The following is a 23,281-nucleotide window of genomic DNA, read 5'->3' on the forward strand; positions in this document are numbered from 1 at the left end:
CAACTCATCACGGTACCTCTGTGTATTCAAATTGTCATCAATAAAATGCAACTATGTTTGTTGTCCATCTAACCATACCATAACCCGCCACCATGGGGCACTCTGTTCACAACGTTGATATCAGCAAACCGCTCGCCCACAAAATGCCATACACATTGTCTGCCATCTGCCCCGTACAGTTGAAACCAGGATAATTCTGTGAAGAACACACTTCTCCAGGGTGCCAGTAGCCATCGAAGGTGAGCGTTTGCCCATCCTAGTCGGTCACGATGCCAAATTGCAGTCAGGTCAAGACCCTGGTGAGGACAATGAGCACGCAGATGTGCATGAGACAGTTTGTACAGAAATGTTTTGGTTGTGCAAACCCAGTTTCATCAGCTTTCCGGGTGGCTGGTCTCAGACGATCCCGCAGGTGAAGAAGCCAGATAATGGAGGTCATAGGGTGGTGAACAAGATGGCGGTCTCCGTTTTGCTTTACGGCCCCAAGTGTCAGGGGACTTGTCTAGTCGGTACTGTCGATGTGCCAACTTCTGTTTGTAGCGTCTGAACCGTTTGGGCTACAAACTGATGTGAGGGCCAGTTGGACGCACTGCCAAATTCCCTAAAATGACATTTGAGGCAGCTTTAGGGTAGAGAAATTAACATTCAATTCTCCGGCAACAGCTCTGGTGGACATTCTTGGAGTCAGTAGGCCAATTGTAAGCTCCAACTTGAGACATCTGTGACATTGTGTTGTGTGACACAACTGCACATTGTAGAGTGGCCTTTTGTCCCCAGCACAAGGTGCACCTGTGTAATGATGCTTTTTCATCTTGATCATGCTGTTTAATCTTCTTGATATGCCACACATGTCAGGTGGATGGATTCTCTTGACAAAGGAGAAATTCTCACTAACAGGGATGTAAACCAATTTGTGCACAACATTTGAGAGAAATAAGCTTTTTGTGTGTATGGATCATTTCTGGGATCTTTTATTTCAGTTCATGAAACATGGAACTAACACTTTCCATGTTGCGTTTTACATTTTTCTTCAGTGTAGTTCATAGGTCCAACCGTTTGGACACTACAGACGGTTTCCTGAGAATACCTATTTTTGTGATGTCTCATGGTCTGACAATCACCACTCTAGTTCTGCCACCTTTCACCGCAGATGCGGAAGTGCGACGTAGGCGGTGGACGCATCCAAAGCATCTCCAGCTTAAATTGACGTATTTCTAATGGGATTTCTTTATTATGTTACTAAGATTAACTAAGGTCCAGGGGTCTGCTCTCAATCTTTCAATCACCCACGTGAGTATATGCTCCTAAAAACCAATGAGGAGAGGCGGGACTTGCACCGTGTCAAATGTCACAAATAGAACAGAGTTGTATTTTAGCGACTGGCTACGCAGATGCTCGTTGATAAGTGCGAGCAGTGTGAGTGCAATGATTGAATAACATGTGTACATTTATTTTGCAACGCTCGCGCACACGAAGCAAGCATGTTAAGGCAACCTCTTTGCACATGGGGAAATAGCAAAATGCCGGTCTCCACTCAACATTCTCCCCCCAAGCAGACTTGGGTTGAGGTGGATCATCTTCCTCTGGTTTCAGACAATATGCTGGCCAAATAATCAACTACCAACTTTTGTATTGAAGCTGCTGATGCTTTGATAAACTCCTAACTAGCCAATTGGAGTATTACTGTTATCAAAAGGGAGCTAATGGGTTTGAATGACCTTAACGTTGATTCAGCCCCTTTTATATAGTTTAAAAAACGTAACGTCACGGTAACACAATACTGTCATCATAACCCCAATTTAATGATGCAACAATTCATGTTTTTTTTGTTTTTTTTACATTGTTTGCCTGGGTGTCACGCTGGATGGAGCTGAACGTTGACACATCAGGTGCTGAGAGTGTAAAATACTGGCAGGAGTACCAAGGATGTCCCCATCCCATCCATTGCAGCTCATTTAAAGTTTATCTAGCAGGTAACAGAGGCATGAAATAAATGTTGTCCAATGTGCCTTCACAAATTTGTCTTGAAATGCATTCACCAGTAGAGACTCGTTTTCACATCCTGGTGCGTGCTGGCACCTTTCAAGTGACAACTAAAAAGTATGTAAAACAGATCGCTATTTTTGTGCTTTGTTTGGCTTGGTATCATAAATGTTTTAACTAAATCAGGAGCTTGCTGATATACAAAGACATTTGAATGGAATTCATAAACTACAATGCATCCAATGTGCATTGATGGAGAGCCATCACACTGCTGCAGTGTTATGAAGGAACTGATAACTGGAGTGCCTGTACAGATACACTACTGCCCTAAATGTTTACATTAAGAATCACAGAGAACATCCTATCAAAAAAAATATTTTGCTTTCTTGAAATTATTTTGCATCCTGATTCCTACAACTGTTTATTTTCAGAGTTAAAGATTTCACCTCTTATGAAGTGAACAGTTGTGGAGGTGTGTAGTATTTCATGTCATTGTTTTTGTTTATTGATTGGACTAGAGTAGACAAGTGACACGTGGAAATATAAATGGGGCACTAGCAGGAAAAACATCAATTTGTAATTCAAATTGAGAAACAAATTGGTAGCCTGGGTACCAGACCTGCTATCATGCCAGTTATTGTCATATGCCAAACAAGGAGTGGCAAGGTGTGGAATGATAGCACAAATTGGTTCTGGTACCCACGATAACAAAATGGGTAGGGGAGTTAAGATTTTCACTCTGCTATCTATAGTTTATGCTGCCTGCCCCTGTTCGTCATCTACTTGAGCAGAGGCCGTTTTGTTGAGAGGATCCCTGAGTGACATCAGTTCTTTTATCTTGAGGAAGGAATCACAGTCTGGAGGGAAGCGGTTTCTCTGCAGAAAAAAAAGAGAAGTGGACTGGGGTCACATTCAGTGTTAAGGACACTGTCAACAGGAGTAATTAAGTTGTTTAATTATACGAATCTTCAAGCTTTTGACCCAGCAACAAACACACAAAAAAAGCAGATCAATGCACCACACACACACACACACACACGGAAGAGCTTGAATAGACAAGACTCACATTGAGACAGAGACGAAGCAGACCTCCCCCTTCAGTCTGCGCCCCCACTGAGGACAGGAAGAGGAGCAGCGACTGCTCTGAAAGCCTGTTGCCTACATCCCAATACAAAGACGATTGAAGTCATTGTAAAAAAAAAATACTTCCTCACTTCAACATCACATTATAATTATTATAAAAAATCTTCCAATGTCACAACTACAGCAGTTATTCCCATGTGATGAAAGCTGCCTTCACTGAGGATGTTGTTAGTATGTCCCAAATGGCATCCTATTCCCTATAAAGTGCTTTACTTTTGACCAGGATCCATAGGGCTCTGGTCAAATGTACCCATTGGGCTCTGGTCTAAAGTAGTAGGGTGTAATTATGGACGCAACCTGTGTTGTGAAAGTGGCAGAGGTGGGACCAAGTCACTATTATTAGAGTCACAAGGTTTGAGTCTCTAGTCAAGTCCAAGTCCTGCATTCTAAGAGCAAGTCAAGTAAAATTAAATCTAGACTTGTAGTTGAACCAGTCATTACACATCTTTATTTATTGAGGCTTTCACTAGTCTACAGCACGTTTTGGGAAAAAAATGGAATTGTTGTGTGGCCGATGTGAAATGGCTAGATCGTTAGCAGTGGTGCGCACTAATAGTGTTTCAGTCGGTGACGTCACTCGCTCTGAGACCTAGAAGTAGTTGTTCCTCTTGTTCGGCTTTTGTGGCGCGACGCTTCGTGAGTGACTGTGGTTGATGTGTGCAGAGGGTCCCTGGTTCGAGCGAGGAGAGGGACGGAAGCTATACTGTTACAGTTGCCTCTAGTTGTGTTGTTGTCCTCCGTTGGCTAGCTAGCTAAAATGTTCCCTTTCCTAAATAAGCCATGGATGGAGATATGAATTTGGACTTAATTCTTTGTACTGGCCAATGATTAGTCATTCTGACCCAACCATGAATTCATACATTCTTCATCTGGCCTGAGAGGATGTAAGTTCAATATGTAGAAGGCTAATGTTAGCTAGCTGGCTAATTGTTGCCCATGATAGGAAGTTAGTCTAGCAACCAAGCATTTTAGCCAGGTAGCCTAGGACAACAAAAACTAAAAGCGTATACTGTATGACAGAGTCACAGACTGTTTCGGCAACATGAAAGACAGGAGGATGGTATTGGCATTTCTCTACAAGTAGGGTGAGTCCACATGTTTTTTCTACTTACTGATTTTACCCACGCACTGCTACCGACACACTGAGGTTCGCACACTCCTATTACGGTACACACAACCACAATTTCTGTATCAGAGGCTATTGCCCATGTATATTTGGTCAATCTGCTTGTATATTTTGTATGATATGGCGCTTTCACCATTGGAGAGCACTTTGTTCTCTTGTTGAAATGTTTGCTGTTGACAAACACACGAAACCATATTTAATTCAATTAACAGAATTTCTACGTCATGAGTCTTGTGCACATGAAAGTTCGCAATGAACATCGTGCCCACTCGGAAGGTAAGAAATGGTACATGAAAACATGAAACAGAAATGTCCAAGTGTTTCAATAAACAGTACAGGGATGGAATGTTGAAACGCTAGCAATTATTTTAGGATTAGATGGAATATATACACTGAACAAAAATATGAAACGCAACATGTTAAGTGTTGGTTTCATGAGATTAAATAAAAGATACCGAAATGTTCCATACGCAAATGTGTTTACATCAATGTAAGTAAGCATTTCTTCTTTGCCAAGATAATCCATCCACTTGACAGGTGTGCCATATCAAACTGATTAAACATGAACATTACGCAGGTGCACCTTGTGCCGGGGACAATAAAAGTCCACCCTAAAATGTGCAGTTTCGTCACACAACCCAATTTCACAGATGTGTCCAGTTTTGAGGGAGCGTGCAATTGGCATGCTGAATGCAGGTATGTCCAACAGAGCTGTTGTCAGAGAAATTAATGTTAATGCCATTGTCGTTTTAGAGAATTTGGCAGTATGTCCAACCGGCCTCACAACCTCAGACCACGTTTAACCACGCCAACCCAGGACCTCCACAACCGACTTCTTCACCTGCGGGATCGTCTGAGACCAGCCACCCATCCGGCTGATGAAACTGTGGGTTTGCACAACCAAAGGAATTCTGCACAAACTGTCAAATAACTATGACCACTGGCACGCTGGAGAAGTGTGCTCTTCTTGGATGAATCCCGGCTTCAACTGTACTGGGCAGATGGCAGACGGCGTGTACGGCATCATGTGGACAAGCGGTTTGCTGATGTCAACGTTGTGAACAGAGTGCCCCATGGTGGGGTTATGGTATGGGCAGGCATAAGCTACGGACAACAAACACAATTGCATTTTATCGATGACAATTTGAATGCACAAAGATACTGTGATGAGATCCTGAAGTCTATTGTCGTGCCATCTGCCGCCATCACCTCATGTTTCTGCATGATAATGCACATCCCCATGTCTCAAAGATCTGTACACAATTCCTGGAAGCTGAAAATGTCCCAGTTCTTCCATGGCCTGCATATTCACCAGACATGCCACCCATTAAGCATGTTTGGGATGCTTCTCACAGCAATTGAAGAGTGGGACAACATTCCACAGGCCAGAATCAACTCTATGCGAAGGAGATGTGTCATGCTGTGACATCTCACACCAGATACTGACTGGTTTTCTGATCCACGCCCCTACATATTTTAAGGTATCTGTGACCAACAGATCCATATCTGTATTCCCAGTCATGTGAAATCCGTAGATTAGGGCCTAATGAATTTATTTCAATTCCTTATATGGACTGTAACTCTAAAATGTTTGAAATTGTTACATGTTCTGTTTATTTTTGTCCAGTATAGATTTACCACATATGCATTTAAACGTGTGAAAGTAACAGCAAACATTTCAACAAGAGAACAAAGCTCTCTCCACTGGCAGGTGTTTGGAGAGAACAAGTGGATAGACAATTTTTAGAGCTGAATATTTATTTATTATGGCAATCCTGTCTCCTTACATTTTGACATTTGCGCTGTACCCGATCCTATTGCTGTACATCAAATCAGTAATCTGTTCACTAGCTCTCCCGCCCTGTGTTGATAATTTGCTGGTCCAATCAGTGACAAGTGTGCGTTTCTCTAGCCAATCTGTTGCAGGTTTTTTTTGCAAGGACAATGCTGCGGCTACTGTCTCTGGCTGCGTGGAGAGTAATCCACGGAGACTCTGTGCCGTAGAGTGACAAAACATTACAAAAACCTGGCCAGATCATTTCAAGTCTCAAGTCAAAGTCAAGTCCCGCGTCTTGAGGCTCAAAGTCCAAATCAAGTCGCAAGTTCTTTTCTATCAGGTTGAGTCTCAAGTCATCAAAGTTGTGACTCGAGTCCAAGTAATGAGTCTCTGGGAATTGTGTGGAATCTGACCTGCTAGGTTGAGGGAGGTGAGGGCTGTGTTCCCAGGCAGAATTACTCGGCCTCCAGTGTGTTGCACTCCCGGCTCCAGCAGGGGGCTCACTGTCTCAACCAACTCTGCTGACTGGTGGAGGGAAACTGGATTAAAAGATGTGAGTTGTGTGCCATATTGCACCTTATTCCTTTTATAGTGTGCTACTTTTGATCAGGACAAAAGTAGTGCACTATGAAGGGAATAGGGTGCTATTTGGGATGCAACGCAGTATCAAAATATTGATGGAGTTTGATTGGACATACAATGGTAATAATGATTTAACAGTTGTTAGTTTTATGTACATCGTACAGTGCATTAGGAAAGTATTTAGACCTCTTCCCCTTTTCCAAATTTTGTTACGTTACAGCCTTATTCTGAAATTGATAAAATATCCCCCCCCCTCAATCTACACACAATACCCCATGATGACAAAGTGAAAACCGGTTTAGACATTTTAGCTAATCTATTAAAATAAAAAAACAGAAATACCTTATTTACATAAGTATTCAGACCCTTTGCTATGAGACTCAAATTTAGCTCAGGTGCATTCTCTTTCCATTGCTCATCCTTGAGATGTTTCTACAACTTGGAGTCCACCTGTGGTAAATTCAATTGATTGGACATGATTTGGAAAGGCACACACCTGTCTATGTAAGGTCCCACAGTTCACAGTGCATGTCAGAGCAAAAACCAAACCATGAGGTCAAAGGAATTGTCCGTAGAGCTCATAGACAGGATTGAGTCGAGGCACAGATCTGGGTAAGGGTACCAAAATATTCCTGCAGCATTGTAAGTCCTCAATAACTCTTCCTAGAGCTGGCCACACTGAACAATCGGGGGAGAATGGCCTTGGTAAGTGAGGTGACCAAGAGCCAGATGTTCACTCTGACAGAGCTCCAGTTCCTCTGTGGAGATGGGAGAACCTTCCAGCACTCCACCAATTAGGACTTTAGGGTAGAGTGGCTAGATGGAAGCCACTCCTCAGTAAAAGGAACATGACAGCCCGCTTGGAGTTTGCCAAAAGGATCCTAAAGGACTCTGACCATGAGAAACTGATCTACAAAAATAGTCAACAGAGACTGTACTTTCTCAAAAAGCTGGGATCTTTTAATGTTAATTGTACTATACTGACTCTGTTTTACAAATCTTTCATTGAGTTTTCACTTTTTGTATTGTTTGTTGGTTTGGCAATTCTACTGTCAGCCAGAGAAATATGCTGAGAAGGATCATCACCACATCAAGCAAGGTACTTGGAGTCAAACAGACAGGCCTGGATGAGAACTTTAAGGTCATGGCCCTCCGCAAGGCTCACAAAATAATTTTAGACCCAAGCCACCCACTGTACCCGGACTTTAAACTACTCCCCTCTGGGCGCAGGTATAGTGCATCCCTCGGAAAGAAAAACAGAACTAGACAATAATTTGTGCCAGGTGTGATATTCCTCCTAAATAGCTCGGGCTAATGTTCCTATCCACCGAGTAAGGCCAGCAGGCTAGTCTCTTTTTAATGGTATGTAACTTATGAAAGTTGTATTGTCAATTTGTTTTGTACATGACACTGCAACAAAATTTCCCCATGGGGACAGTCAGTAAAGAAACAAGATTCTCTGGTCTGATGAAACCAAGATTTAACTATTTGGCCTGAATGCCAAGTGTCACATCTGGAGGAAACCTGGCACTATCCCTACGGTGAAGCATGGTGGTGGCAGCATCATGCTGTGGGGATGTTTTTCAGCAGCAGGGATTGGGAGAGTAGTCAGGATTGAGGGAAAGATGAAAGGAGCAATGTACAGAGAGGTCCTTGATGAAAACCTTCTCCAGTGCGCTCAGGATTTCAGACCTGGGCGAAGGTTCACATTCCAACAGGACAACGACCCTAAGCAAACAGCCAAGACCACACAGGAGTGGCTTTGGGACAAGTCTCTGAATGTCCTTGAGTGGCCCAGCCAGAGCTCGGACTTGAACATCTCTGGAGAGACCTGAAAATAGCTGTGCAGCGACGCTCCCCATCCAACCTGACAGAGCTTGAAAGGATTTGCAGAGAAACTCCCAAATACAGGTGTGCCAAGCTTGTAGCATCATACCCAAGAAGACTCGAGGCTGTAATCTCTGCAAAAGGTGCCTCAACAAAGTACTGAGTAAAGGATCTGAAAACATATGTCAATTGTGATATTTCAGTTTTTTTTAAACCTGTTTTTGCTTTGTCATTATGGGGTATTGTATGTAGATTGAGGGGGAAAAACAATTTAATAAATCTGAGAGTAAGCCTGTAATGTAACAAAATGTGGAAAAAGTCAAGGGGTCTCAATACTTTCCGAATGCACTGTATATCCACCAAATCCAAACATTGTGCATTTCACAGTCTAAGCTTTTTCTCTTTGAAAAGAAACACAAACATGGTGTCATCTGTGAGACAAACTGAAATGTACACATACACCCAAACAAGCACACCTTATTCTGTGTAGCATTGGCCTTCTCCTGCAGAAAGAAACAGAGGGACATGAGCTGTCCACAATGTACATATTTCCAAGGGGATACAATGCATTTAACCTGAGTCTAACAGGGTCTCTATTGGTACCTCTTGATCCAACACAGATGGGCGCTTCTCTTTACCCCCTGACTTTCCCCCTTTACCCCGGGGCAACTTGGTGTCAGAGGCTGAAAGAGGGAACAAGAAAAACGGTTATAGAAAGAGAGAGAAATATTATGGTTATCATAAGGGTTTATGACAATGCTTTACCTTTTCTGGCCAACTTTGGTTCCTCTTTCTTTCCTGCTACCCCTCCTGTCTGGTTTGCTGCTGGCTTCTCATCCTTTTTGGCTGTGTCCTAAAACAAAAAATCAAGTGATTAATCTGAATATGAAGGAACCTTTTTTTTCTGTGTGTTTATGAAAGAGATCATACTGTATGGGTGGTTTCCCTGAGACAGTTTAAGCCTAGAACAGCATTTCCCAAACTTGGGGTCGTGACCAACGGTGGGGGTCGTCTGATTTAAAAAAATATATATATATATATATATATATATATATATGTATATGTTACCTTTATTTTAACAGTGAAGACATATTGAGACCTAGGTCTCATTTACAAATGCGCCTTGTGGATTCGTAAAGTATTCAGACCCCTGGACCTTTTCCACATTTTGTTACGTTACAGCCTTATTCTAAAATGTATTAAATAGTTTTTTTCTGCTCATCAATCTACACACGATACCCCATAATGACAAAGCAAAAACAGGTTTTTAGAAATGGTTGCAAATGTATAAAAAATAAAAACCTTGAAATAACACATTTACATAAGTATTTGGACCCTTTACCGAGTACTTTGTTGAAGCCCCTTTGGCAGTGATTACAGCCTCGTCTTCTTAGGTATGACACTACAAGCTTGGCACACCTGTATTTGGGGAGGTTCTCTATTCTTTTCTGCAGATCCTCAAGCTCTGTTAGGTTCGATGGGGAGCGTCACTGCACAGCTATTTTCAGGTCTCTCCAGAGATGTTCGATCGGGCTCAAGTCCGGGCTCTGGCTGGGCCACTCAAGGACATTCGGAGACTTGTCCCGAAGCCACTCCTGCGTTGTCTTGGCTGTGTGCTTAGGGTCGTTGTCCTGTTGGAAGGTGAACCTTCGCCCCAGTCTGAGGTCCTAAGCAGGTTTTCATCAAAGAGCTCTCTGTACTTTGCTCTGTTCACCATTCCCTCGATCCTGACTAGTCTCCCAGTCCCTGCCCCTCAAAAACATCCCCACAGCATTGATGCTGCCACCACCATGCTTCACCTTAGGGATGGTGCCAGGTTTCCTCCAGACGTGACGCTTGGCATTCAGGCCAAAGAGTTAAAACTTGGTTTCATCATACCAGAGAATGTTGTTTCTCGTGGTCAGAGTCCTTTAAAATGCCTTGTGGCAAACTCCATGTGGGCTGTCATGTGCCTTTTACTGAGGAGTGGCTTCCTTCTGGCCACTTTACCATAAAGGCCTGATTGGTGGAGCGCAGCTGAGATGGTTGTCCTTCTGGAAGGTTCTCCCACCTCCACAGAGGAACTCCGGAGCTCTGTCAGCGTGACCATTGTGATCGTGGTCATCTCCCTGACCAAGGCCCTTCTCCGTCGATTGCTCAGTTTGGCTGGGCGGCTAGCTCTTGGAAGAGTATTGGTGGTTCCAGACTCTTCCATTTAAAAATGATGGAGGCCACTGTGTTCTTGTGGACCTTCAATGCTTCAGTTATTTTTTGGTACCCTTCCCCAGATCTGTGCCTCGACATGGCCTCATGGCTTGGTTTTTGCAATGACATGCACTGTCAACTGTGAGACCTTATATAGTCAGACAGGCATGTGCCTTTCCAAAACATGTCCAATCAATTGACTTTACCACAGGTGGACTCCAATCAAGTAATAGAAACAGCTCAAGGATGATCAATGGAAACAGGATGCGCCTGAGCTCAATTTCAAGTCTCATAGCAAAGGGTCTGAATATTTATGTTAAATAAGGTATTTCTGTAGTTTTTTTGTACATTTGCAAACATTTCTAAAACCTGTTTTCGCTTTGTCATTATGGGGTATTGTGTGTAGATTGAGGAAAATAAATAATCTAATCTATTTTAGAATAAGGCTGTAACATAACAAAATGTGGGAAAAGTGAAGGGGTCTGAATACACTGTACATCACTTAAATTATCTCCCTCTCCCCTTCCTTCCTTCCTTCAAATGTGGCTCTAACTTTTGAAGCTATACGCTACAGATGACTGCCGAAATAAATGAAACACCAACATAAAGTGTCTCAGTATGTGTGGGGCCAACATGAACCAGAACAGCTTCAATGTGCCTTGGCATAGATTCTACAAGTGTCTGGAACTCTATTGGAGGGATGCGACACCATTCTTCCATGAAAAAGTCGATAATTTGGTGTTTTGTTGATGTGGTGGAAAACGCCGTCTCAGGCACCACTCCATAATCTCCTGATCGGGTTGAGATCTAGTGACTGACACACACACTTTTACACCCTATGCTCCATTGAGACCCCTCTTTAAAAAGTCAGAGCTCTTCTTCTAGTCATGGTAGCCAAAATAATGGGCAACTGGGTAGTTTTATACATGACCCTAAGCATGATGGGATGTTAATTGCTTAATTAACTCAGGAACCACACATGTGGAAGCACCTGCTTTCAATATACTTTGTATCCCTCATTTAGTAAAGCATTTCCTTTATTTTTGCAGTTACCTGTATTAGGACCCCATTCCCGAAAGCTAAAGTCGTCTGCTGCTGCTCTGACGTTGCTGACGCATGCCAGATCTTAAAACGCCTGGATAGCTATTTTACGTATCAGTTGACCACGTCATGTTATAGAAATCTGGTGCCCGACGGCACAGTCGATGACGTGGTACACATAGGGCTGTGGTGGTCACGAATGACCAGCAGCAACATCAGTGCCTGGAGAAGCCTAATTACCATGACTAAATGGTCATGTGGAATTTGACTGCCTTCATGACTCGTGACTGCCGGTGTGGCGGTAATACGGTCATCGCAACAGCCTTAGGCACACAACCATTGCTTGATGCATTCATCGTCGCCACAGGGGAACCCGACCTAAGACTCTCAGGAACACATTTTTATTGTCTGTTTCCCTCTACAATGCTCACAGGCCATGCAGGATTCATTAGAAAGAACAGGACCATGCACCAAATTCAAAACAATGATGGCGTTCTTTTCTACATAGAAGATCATATCCAATTTTTGCCTGATGATCTGAACTTCCCAATATCTTTCTGATACAATACAGTCACTTCAAACCATAATTGCTTTAGATTGAAGTACTGTCTGACGGATTTGTAATAGGGTCACGAGCCCAAAATGTTTGGGAACCCCATTCCTAGACCATGTCTTAGTCCAGGACTAGGCTTAGTCAGTGTCTGGGAAACTAGCCCCGAGTTCTGGTAGGTACTTTTTTCTTGGAGGCACCCTTGGCTCCTTTGCTGACGTTGCGCTCCAGTGAGGAGCTGCTGGGGATGGAGAGAGGTCGTTCACACTTAGAGTCAGCATGAGAGGGCTGGGAAGACAGAGAGAGAGAGAAAACAGGATCAGATTAGTGTGCGTGCAGTTTAGTTTGAGTTAGTGTGTAGCTATTGGTGTGTTATTCTTCTATAGAAGTGTGTAGGTGTGTGTGTGTGGCTTGGGATGGTCTAGCGGTCTAAGCCGCTGCCTCCAGAATACATATCCCAGTGAGAGCGTGGGTTTAAATCTGGCACACTGCTTTTCTAGCACACTCTCTCTCTCTCTTCCTACCTTTCCTGTCAGTCTTTTATTGTTCTATCTAATAAAAAAAATATGAAAAGCAAATATATAAAAAGAAGTGGGACTGCCCCAGTACTAAAAAAAATTCATTTAAGAAAAGTAGTGTGTAGGTGTGCTTTCCGCTCTCACCGACAGGTCTCTTCTGAGCAGCAGCCTCCTCCTCTCAACAACCTCATCATGGGTCAGAGAAAAGGGACCCAGCACCTAAGGATCCCACACAGAGAGAGAGAGATCATTGGGAGGGTAAAGATACAAAAAAAGACTTGAATCCCAAATGGCACCCTATTCCCTATGTAGTGCACTACTTCAAACCAGGCCCATAGGGAATTATTATTATAACCAATCCGGTTATTACGCAGTGATACATGAGTAAGCCTGTATTGCAGTGACACATCATCATTGAAATGTGTGTGTAATGCACTATTTAAGGAATGGAGTGCCATTTGTTATACACCCTTTGAAAACTCTTAGTTTATTTTTAAAGGGGAATCATTTGTAAGCGGTTAAGTACCCACCTCTGCCAGACGAGAGGCTCCTGTGTCTCCAATATGATTATTGGCCAGAGATAGACACAGCAAAGAGCGATTCAGACGCAAACCCTGGTAGCAAAAATATGGGAGAAAGAAGTTGATACAACAACAAATCTCCCACGTATCATCCTTCAAGGCTGGTAAATGTGGAAAACACATTTCTACAATAGTGGAGTACATTTTTTACATTTGACTAATTTAGCAGATGCTCTCATCCAGAGTACCTGCGCTATATGAGCAGCACCCGCATCACCAATGGAATTGAAGGCCAGATTGAGTGACAGAAGATTATTGTTGGCAGTCTGGGCTGTAGCGAGGGCTGAGCCAATCAGGCGAGCTCCCTCCTCGCCAATCCGGTTATTACGCAGTGATACATGAGTAAGCCTGTATTGCAGTGACACATCATCATTGAAATGTGTGTGTAAGCATGATTGAAAAATATATATATAATAATAAATAAAAAACGGACTCACATACTGTCTTCAGATATAAGGAGGTGATAACTCTGCTCTGGTAGTGGGTTTCCCTCCAAAACCACAGTCCTAACCGAGAGACAGAGAACATGAAGTTCAGGGGCTGACTGTATCAAGCGTCTTAGAGTACGAGCGCTACCTGAAGATCAGGTCCCTACTGTCCATGTAATCTTATCATTGTAATCTAAAAGGTAAAACTGATCCTAAATCAGCACTACTCCGAGACGCTTGATTAATACGGGCCCAGATATTCTTTCATTATGCTCTGCATATCTCCATGACACAGGTAGTGAAGCACATTCAAAGAGAATAGGTACGGTGCATTCAGGAAGTATTCACACCCTTTGACTTTTTCCACTTTACAGCCTGAATTTAATACGGATTAAATATATATATATTTTTGTCACTGGCCTACACACAATACCCCATAATGTCAAAGTGCAATTATTATTTTTACAAATGAATTAAACATTTAAAACTGAAATGTCTTGAGTCAATAAGTATTCAGGCCCTTTGTTATGGCAAGCCTAAATAAGTTAAAAGAGTAAGTAAAAAAAATTGCTTAAAGTCCCACAATAAGTTGCATGGACTTTGTGCAATAGTGTATTTTAATGACTACCTCATTTCTGTATCCCACGCATACAATTTTGTGTAAGGTGACTTTAAAAATCAGTTACAAAGTTTAATGGCTGTGATAGGAGAAAACTGAGGATGGATCAACAACATTGTAGTTACTCCACAATACTAACCTACTTGATAGAGGGAAAAGAAGGAAGCCTGCACAGAGTAAAAGTATTCCAAAACATGCATCCTGTTTGCAACAAGGCACTAAAATACTGCAAAAAAATGTGGCGAAGCAATTCATTTTTTGTCCTGATTGTATTTGGGGCAAATCTCATACAACACATTACTGAGTTTAGTTTGAGTTTATTTATTTTTATTTTTACAGGGACAGTGCACATTAATCAACGTTTCAGTAAAAGTGCCGGTTTTAGCCAGCCGGCTAATTTTCAACCGCAGTCCCTGGGCAGGTTATTAAAAACAATTACAATATAGACAATAGCAACATAGAACAAGCAAGACATAGCAACATAGGACAAGCAAGACATAGCATACAGACAGAGCAACATAGGACAAGCAAGACGTAGCATACAGACAGAGCAACATAAAACAAAAAGCAGCAAGACAAAATTCATAAAAGCAACAAAGTGTTTCCACACCTCACAAGCTACAGACAACAGACAACATGGAGAGCGGCAACACACAGCTAGGGACCATGTTCACAAATCTGATTGACCTTTAGCCATGTCTTCAAGCATTTTGTGAAAGTGTGATATGTGGTGCAGTTATGTGTGTCTGATGGCAGTGTATTCCAGACATGGGAAGCTCTCACAGAGAATTGCAGATTTACTAAAGGTGCTTTTCCTTAGGGGAACTATACAGTCACCTCTCATGGCAGACCTTGTGGATCTGCTGCCATATGTCTGGGTTTTCTGTTTAACAAAAATATTGAGTGGAGGGGTAGCCAGGCCATTAAGGATCTTGAATACAAGACATGCGTCGGTGTATTGCACAAGATTTTCCCAACTCGAGCTCATGCTTTCTAAGGATGTGACAATGATGATGGCTATTGGGCTTCCTATCAAGCACTTTGAGAGCCTGTTTGTAGACAGACTGAATAGGTTTTAATGTTGTACAGCAAGCTTGGGCCCAACTAGTCAAGCAGTATGTTAAGTGGGGGAGTATCATAGATTTGAAGTACAGTTTTGCTACCTCTGTAGTCAAACAATTTCGTATAAATCGGAAATTAGCTAGGTTGAATTTGGTTATTTGAATTACCTTTTTCACATGCTTTTTAAAAGAGAGGTTGGAATCAAGTATGATGCCAAGGTACTTAAAATCAGATACCACCTGGAGCTTCTCCCCTGACACATAGACATCTGGCTCAGTAGCATCTGTTGCCCTCTTTGTGAAGAACATGCAAACAGTTTTTTTCACATTGAGATGCAGACACGAGTCACTGAGCCACTTTGTAACCTGGACCATTACAGTAGTGAGTTCTTGTGCAGCTTGTTGTTTGCTCTTTGCATGCACATATATCACTGTATCATCTGCATACATTTGAACTTCAGACCCAGTACAGACAGAAGGCAGATCATTAATGTACAGGCTGAACAGGAGGGGCCCCAGTATTGACCCTTGGGGCACGCCCACATCATAGCTACGAGTGGGCGACAGCTCATTGCTCACTCTGACACACTGAGTTCTGCCTTCAAGGTATGATTTCATCCATCTCAAGGCATCAGGGGAAAAGTTGAACTTGGACAATTTTGTGATGAGAATCTCATGGTTAACAGTATCAAAAGCCTTCCTTAGGTCCAGAAACACAGCCCCAACAGCACCCCCTTTGTCCATCTTGGACTTCACATTTTCCAGAAGAAAGCAGTTGGCCGTTTCTGTGGAGTGTTTCGCTCTGAAGCCAAACTGCATGGAGTGTAATGTGAAGGGGCTGTTGTTGAGGTGGGCAATCAGTTGTTCTGATACACACTTTAACAACCTTTGACACCACAGGTAGTATACTAATGGGCCTGTAGTTACTCACATTAGCAGGGTCGCCTGATTTAAAGATGGCCGTTATTATGGCCGACTTCCATACCCTTGGAAACACACCGAGACCAATAGATGTGTTGGTGACCTTAGTAATGGGGCCAATGAGTGACTCTTTGTAGTTTTTAAGAAAGGTAGAGTCCATCCCAAACACATCTTTGGCTTTGGAGTTCTTTAGTGAGCTAATCACCTTGTTCACCTTTGACTCAGAAACCTCCCTTATGATGAAGACAGGTTGAGTGTCATTCACTAGCACTGAGCCCAAGAAACCAGTGGAGGGGTTCTGTGTCAGTAACATAACAGAGTCAATAAAGTAGGAATTGAAGGCTATTGCTATTTCGACTGCATCCTGTGTTAGATTGTTATTCACCATGATTTCTAGTCTTTTTGCAGTGTTACTATGGTCTTTCCCTGTTAACTTTAACTTACTGAGTACCGCTCTTCATATTTTCAATCATAGTGGTGGCTGCATCATGTTATGGGTATGCTTGTAATTGGTAAGAACTGGGGAGTTTTTCAGGATAAAAAAAAAAACCTGAATGGAGCTAAGCACAGGCAAATCCTAGAGAAAAACCTGGTTCAGATCCTGAACCAGAAACACCTGGTTCAGTCTGCTTTCCACCAGAACTGGGAGAATAATTCACCTTTCAGCAGGACAATAGCCTAAAACACAAGGCCAAATCTACACTGGAGTTGCTTACCAAGACGACATTGAATGTTCCTGAGTGGCTGAGTTAAAATTTTGACTTAAATCTACTTGAAAATCTATGGCAAGGACAGAACTTGAAGAATTTTGAAAAGACTAAATGGGCAAATGTTGCACAATCCAGTTGTGGAAACCTCTTAGAGACTTACCCAGAAAGACTCACAGCTGTAATCACTGCCAAAGGTGCTTCTATAAAGTATTGGCTCAGGGGTGTGAATACTTATGTTAATGAGATTTCTGTATTTAATAAATGTGCTAATATTTCTAAAAACACTTTCACTTTGTCATTATGGGGTATTGTATGTAGATGAGTGAGAAAATAATAAATGTAATACATTTTGAATTCGGTCTGTAACACAATGTGAAATAAGTCAAGGGGTATAATGAATACTTTCTGAAGGCACTGTATATGGTGAATCATCCAATCACCTTAGGTTTGAGCAGAGAGATATTGTATTCTTCAGGGAGGTCAGAGTTCGCCCCGTCAGACCAGCACACCACAGACTGCAACACAGAAGATAATATTGCAAGAGCAATGCCTACCCCCCAAACATTACACTAACAACCAAGTAACAATAAATGTGGGATATTTTGCTCAGTTTCTTCCAGGAAAAGAACATTAGCTGGGGGAAAAAAACATGCCGAACATGCCCAATAGAGCTTAGCTTTGCTTTGGGCAAATACTGTATATCATGAAGTACAAAAAGATGCATCTCAATCTAAATACAGTACTCACTGCAGATTCTGTAGGTTGCTTAGGGCTGGAAGTGTCTTGTTAAGCACTCGAGCCATCAGCTCATCTACCTTCCACCCTACGAAATGACAGAAACAATGGCTCTGACACTTCTTGTTTGCCATTACAAATTATGTTCATACAATTGCACTACATGGTACTATTTATATTGTTCACTGTGTAAGAGGAGTATATGTAAGAGAAGTGGTACAGTTCAAATGTCAATGTCAGTGTCTCTTGAGAGAAAGCAGTATTGTTTTAAAACAACTCATTTTTAAAAGATTTTTTCTGTATGTTGTTTACTATCACAACTACACTACATTGTTTACTTTAGGAGTATTCTAATGTTGTTCAGACAGTGAAGGATTATGTTTGGTTCAGTTATGCTCTCACCACACACCCTGACCTCTTTAATACTGCGAGGGTCCTCGCTCTCCAGCTCCACTTGGAGGCGTGGTTTAGGGCACCACGTTGTGGTCGCTATACCAGCACCCATCTGGGACTGGCTCTCCTCTGACGCCACAAGTATGTAAATGATAAACAGCAATAATAAAAAGTGAGACTGAGTCCCAAATGGCACCCTATTCCCTTTATAGTACACTTATGGGCACTGATCAAAAGTAGTACATTATAGGGAATGGGGTGCTATTTGGGACACAACCTGAATGACGATGAGAGAACTTGGGAATAATGTGTAATGAAATGTGTGCACAGACACACAAAATGTATACCGTGAATAAAATATATAAAGTATGTAGAAAATATAAATGGGCCAATAGTTTTATAATATAATCATTGAGAACAAAAATCACCAAAATAAAAGCTAGACAGGTATAATAAAAAATTCCAAAAACAATTAATTTAGCAGTACTGATTTTGTTCTTATGTTTGAGCAAAAGTACACAGCATTAGCCATGGCAAAATGCATAGAATTTATGGGAAATTTGCTTTAACACTGCAAAACAATTATCTCAGCTCCATGGTAGAATATGTTGAATGTGTGTAAATTTACTTTAAAACTGTAAACATTTCTCTCAGCTTCATGGATAATGTTTTTGAAATGCAGGAAATTGGCTTAAAAAAGCAACAGGTCGACCACGCCCATTGTCACGCCCCCTGCAACGTCCAATACCTAAGCCCCTTTTTGATCTAAAAACAAACCTGGGCCTAGCAATAGAGAAACGAGTAAGACATGAGGCTTAGCGCCACAGTTTGGTGGTTAATGTGAATGGCTGGTGGACTGTCATTTACCCATGTTGCCTCTCTCTGTGGTAGGAGTGACAGAGGCTGGGGCTCGTGGGGTTACAGCAGGGATCTCCTTCATGCCCAGAAGAGAACACAGCTCAGGGAAGTCCATCTCCAGGCTGCCAGAGCACTGATAATCATCTTTTAGAGAGAGGATCAAACCACAGAATGACATCCAGTGATGCCATCTGTCATTATGACTACCCATTCCGTTTTGCAATACAATGTCACTGTACTGAGGTTATTAAAAACAGAAAGTTCAATCTGCAGCAACAAACAAAATGTTAGGTACAGTACTATATATTTCCCAAAATAGTAAAATCTTACCTGAACCAGTATCTGGGCAACTGGGGTATATCTGGGCAGAGGAGGATGAATATGCCTACTCGTGATATTTATCTTCTCTTCCTCTGCCCAGATAATGTATAATGTTACTGGTTCAAATCTTACCTATCCTCTGAACTGGACATTTCTCCTGTATATTTAGTCCTAATGGCCAGAGAAAAGGACAAAGAACAGTGAAGTGCTCAGCTATTTAATTAACAACCGAAATATATAACAAAATAAGCCAAACTTCTGCATCTGCACCACGGTCTACGTAAATAGCACTTGTCAGGCAAGGCTGGGACTGAATTCCTTCATTCTTACCAGCAGTTTTCGAAAACTCATCCTCAACGTTACCAGCTGCCTTCTCTTTCACGACTTTCTCAACCCTCTTTTTCATCCTCAAGGTGATGTAGCTTAGCTAGCTAGTAAGTAAGTACAGTAGGCAGGTCACGTTAGCAAGCTAGCTAGCCAGCTAAAATCCACAGATGTTGACTGTAACTATACTATAGCTACTGTTGTTACAGTCTGACGTTAGTCAAATGAACATTTCATTATAGCCTCCTAAACGAACAAGTAATATTTCGCTTGCTATCTAGCGACATATGCTTTTAGCAAGCTGTGTGTGTTTTCTTTCAGTCCAATTTACGCCACTTTCAGTTGTTTTCACTTGCTTGAAACTGCCAGAGCGAGCTGGACTGGCGTCATTACTCGTTATCACCATGCCAACCGCCCCTCCTTTCCCAGGGAATTGTATTTCTTTATTTCTTTATTTAACCAGGTAGGCAAGTTGAGAACAAGTTCTCATTTACAACTGCGACCTGGCCAAGATAAAAACTAGGACAACATATTTTACCTGCAATGGATGGATGGATTTGGGCACTCTCCTTGTCCTGTTTATGTTCTCTGGACCACAGTTCATATAGTTATTTGATAAACCTGCAGGTAACTGCCAAAATAAAGGAAACACTTGCTTAAACGAGGGATGCCAAGTATATTGAAAGCAGGTGCTTCCATGCAGGTGTGGTTCCCTAAGTTATTGCACCCCCCATCATGCTAAGGCTCATGCATAAAAGTGCCCAGTTGTCCATTATTTTGGTTAGCATGGCTAGAATAAAAAAGATCTCACTGACTTTGAAAGAGGGGTCTCAAAGGAGCATTAGGGGTTTAAAGTGTGTTTGTGTGGAGCTGCGCCTTCAGCGGTTTCCACCAGCATCAACAAAACACTCAATTATGTAAATTCCTTGGAAGAATGGTGTCTTTATAGAGTTCCAGTTGTAGAATCAATGCCAACACTTTATATTGATGTTTCCTTTATTTTGGCAGTTACCTCCTAGTTCAGTGGTTCATCCAGCTACATACCAGAAATCAACCAACAGACACGATAACAAAATGATGCAATAAGCCGAAATCAAATGAATGACACGGTGCACAAGTAACAAATAGACGGTTTTGTTACTGTTTGTTACTCGGGCCTCATTGAGTCATTCATTTGATTTGGGTTTATTGCGTCATTCTGTTATCGTGATGTCACTGTTCATATTTTATTTTAGGTCATCTAAGTTTTTTTTAAATACCTCAAGCCTACTTATCATTCCTATCTTTTATTTGATTAATTCCAAGCCGTTGGGTGGGGGGGTCTGACATATGGAATTGTTTTAAGATGGTCATACTATGGATCATTTGCCTTTTTCGGTATAAAAAAGATTAAATAAATAATTAAAAAAAATATTGAATTTGGCCTTTACTACTATAGTCCAAAGAAATGCATTGAATAACACATTTATAAATGTTTTTTTTTCAAGACAGTCAAAAAATGTATCATAAGAAACAAGGTTTTGAAGCGTTTGTCCTTTATCTATGAGATATAAAAAATATTTTACCCATTTTTGGGGTAGGCACAAAACTACCCTCACACTTCCATAAAAAAATATAAACCAGTACCGGTTACCTTCAGACGAGTCCCGTGACACTTGTGTGGGTCACAGAGCAAAAACGTAGAACTCCAACGTATATTTATGTAGCCAAAACCGTTCAGACGCTACAAACAGAAGTTGGAAAATGGAAGGTACCTGGGGTTGTAATAGTTTTGTCGGACAAACCGTTCGGACGCTACAGAGGTTTTCGTGAGAGGGATGTTTCATGGTTAGACAAACACTACTCTTCCACCTTGAACTGGGCAGAGGAGGCTGCCAGAGCATTATTTATTCATCAATGCCAATACCTGGGACATCGAAGAGCACCACCTTTCACCACAAATGCAGAAGTGCGACATAGGCGGATGCGGTGGATTGAGACACATCCAATGCAAAAATGTATGTCTATCTTAAATTGACGGATTCTGATGGGAATTTTCTTTGCGTCATTCAACTCTAGGGAGTTAAAGTTTGTTTTAATTAAAATCAAGTTTGGAAATAAGCCAATTGCGTTTTGATTCTTGACCCATGAGGCTCAACAATGGGGCAAACCTTCTTGCTATACCTCAGTGGTCTGGATGGCCAGATAGCTAGCAACAATGACAAGAATCTGCCATCCACACATTATCAACAATCTAAGCCAATGATTCTGCCCCTTAGAAGCATGTGTATAGTTTTCTAGAAGTTGTCAGCTAACCCATCTATAGAGCCCCACAGTGGACTCGTTACGTAAATATGACATTATTTATTCATCAATGCCAATACCTGGGACATCGAAGAGCACCATATGAACTATTGCTACTATCCGAGAGCACACAGATTCTTCTTCTATTCCATTTGTCATGTATGCTCCCTCTCCGGCACTCGAGGTCGCCAGTCTGCTTATTATTACACACACCTGTCACCATCATTACGCGCACCAGCACCTCATCAGATTCACCTGGACTCCATCAACTTCCTGATTATCTTCCCTATATCTGTCACTCCCTTTGGTTCTTCCCCTAGGTGTTATTGACTATGTTTCTGTTCATGTCTGTTTCTTGTTTTGTTCTATGTTCATTTATTTATTAAATACACTCCCTGAACTTGCTTCCTGACTCCCAGTGTACAAGTTACACCATTTTAGGAATTAGACTGCACAAATAAAGCTAAATGTAAAACAGCATATTTATATTTTTGGTGGGAGAAACAATGGAGAAACAATTGGATGCGTAAGGTAGGTTTAATATAAAATACTAGGCCAACTCCATTAGAATGTAGACTTGTTTATGTGCTGCTGTGCGGTCTGTTGCTATCCTTACTTTGCTACCTGCCAACTTTGCGTTTTTTACTTTTTAATTACGTTTTATATTTTTATTTTTTCCTTCGCTCAACTTTTTTCATTTAACCTTTTCACCCCGGACGCTTTATCTGGACGTGGTTCGTCAGGATATCCACCAGCCGAAGCTAAGTAGTAACATTAACATTATGCCTTCTAATTGCAGTCGCTGTACTCATATTATACAGGAGAACAATTGCCTTATGGCGAGGATAGCTGTGCTGCAAGCCCAGCTACAGACGCAATCGTTAGGCAAGGGTAATTTAAGTGTAGGAAAGGATGAAACCGCGTCTGTGCCACCAATAAGTACAGATAGTAGTATAAATCCCCTTGCACAGTCCCCGCAGTCGGACAATTTTCTCATAGCTTCTGGAGGGAAATGCTGTAGGAATGCTCAACCGGTGTTGCTCATTCAGCCAACAGAAACTTTCAACCAGTTCTCCCCATTAAGCAACGGGTCGGAGTCAGAGGCCGAGCCTTCTCTGGTCTCTCCTCCTCCCGTTACGGGGTCTGAGACGCCGAAACCTCCCATTAGCTCTGACAAATTGAAAACCCTAGTCATTGGCGACTCCGCAGTATTAGACTTCAAACTAATCATCCAGCAATCATACACTGTTTACCAGGGGGCAGGGCTACTGACGTTAAGGCTAATCTGAAGATGGTGCTGGCTAAGGCTAAAACTG

At 41.9% G+C, this 23,281-nt stretch overlaps 1 protein-coding gene across 1 annotated transcript; it reads right to left on the reverse strand.

The window, feature by feature from the left end:
- Positions 1-1,831: 1,831 nt before the first annotated feature.
- lrrc71 (leucine rich repeat containing 71) lies at positions 1,832-20,491 on the reverse strand. The gene is made up of 17 exons (XM_020499766.2): positions 19,689-20,491; positions 19,491-19,529; positions 19,047-19,181; positions 18,189-18,308; positions 17,799-17,874; positions 17,492-17,566; positions 13,750-13,818; positions 13,501-13,660; positions 13,262-13,345; positions 12,876-12,950; positions 12,397-12,501; positions 9,204-9,291; positions 9,042-9,121; positions 8,915-8,941; positions 6,443-6,554; positions 3,050-3,141; positions 1,832-2,859 (listed from the first exon to the last, which is right to left on the reverse strand). Exons 1-17 carry the CDS (start codon positions 19,762-19,764, stop codon positions 2,737-2,739), a joined length of 1,536 nt encoding a protein of 511 aa, XP_020355355.1. The 5' UTR covers positions 19,765-20,491; the 3' UTR covers positions 1,832-2,736.
- Between the last annotated feature and the right edge of the window lie 2,790 nt (positions 20,492-23,281).

Source organism: Oncorhynchus kisutch, linkage group LG14, assembly GCF_002021735.2.
Source record: "Oncorhynchus kisutch isolate 150728-3 linkage group LG14, Okis_V2, whole genome shotgun sequence".
NCBI lineage: Eukaryota > Metazoa > Chordata > Actinopteri > Salmoniformes > Salmonidae > Oncorhynchus > Oncorhynchus kisutch.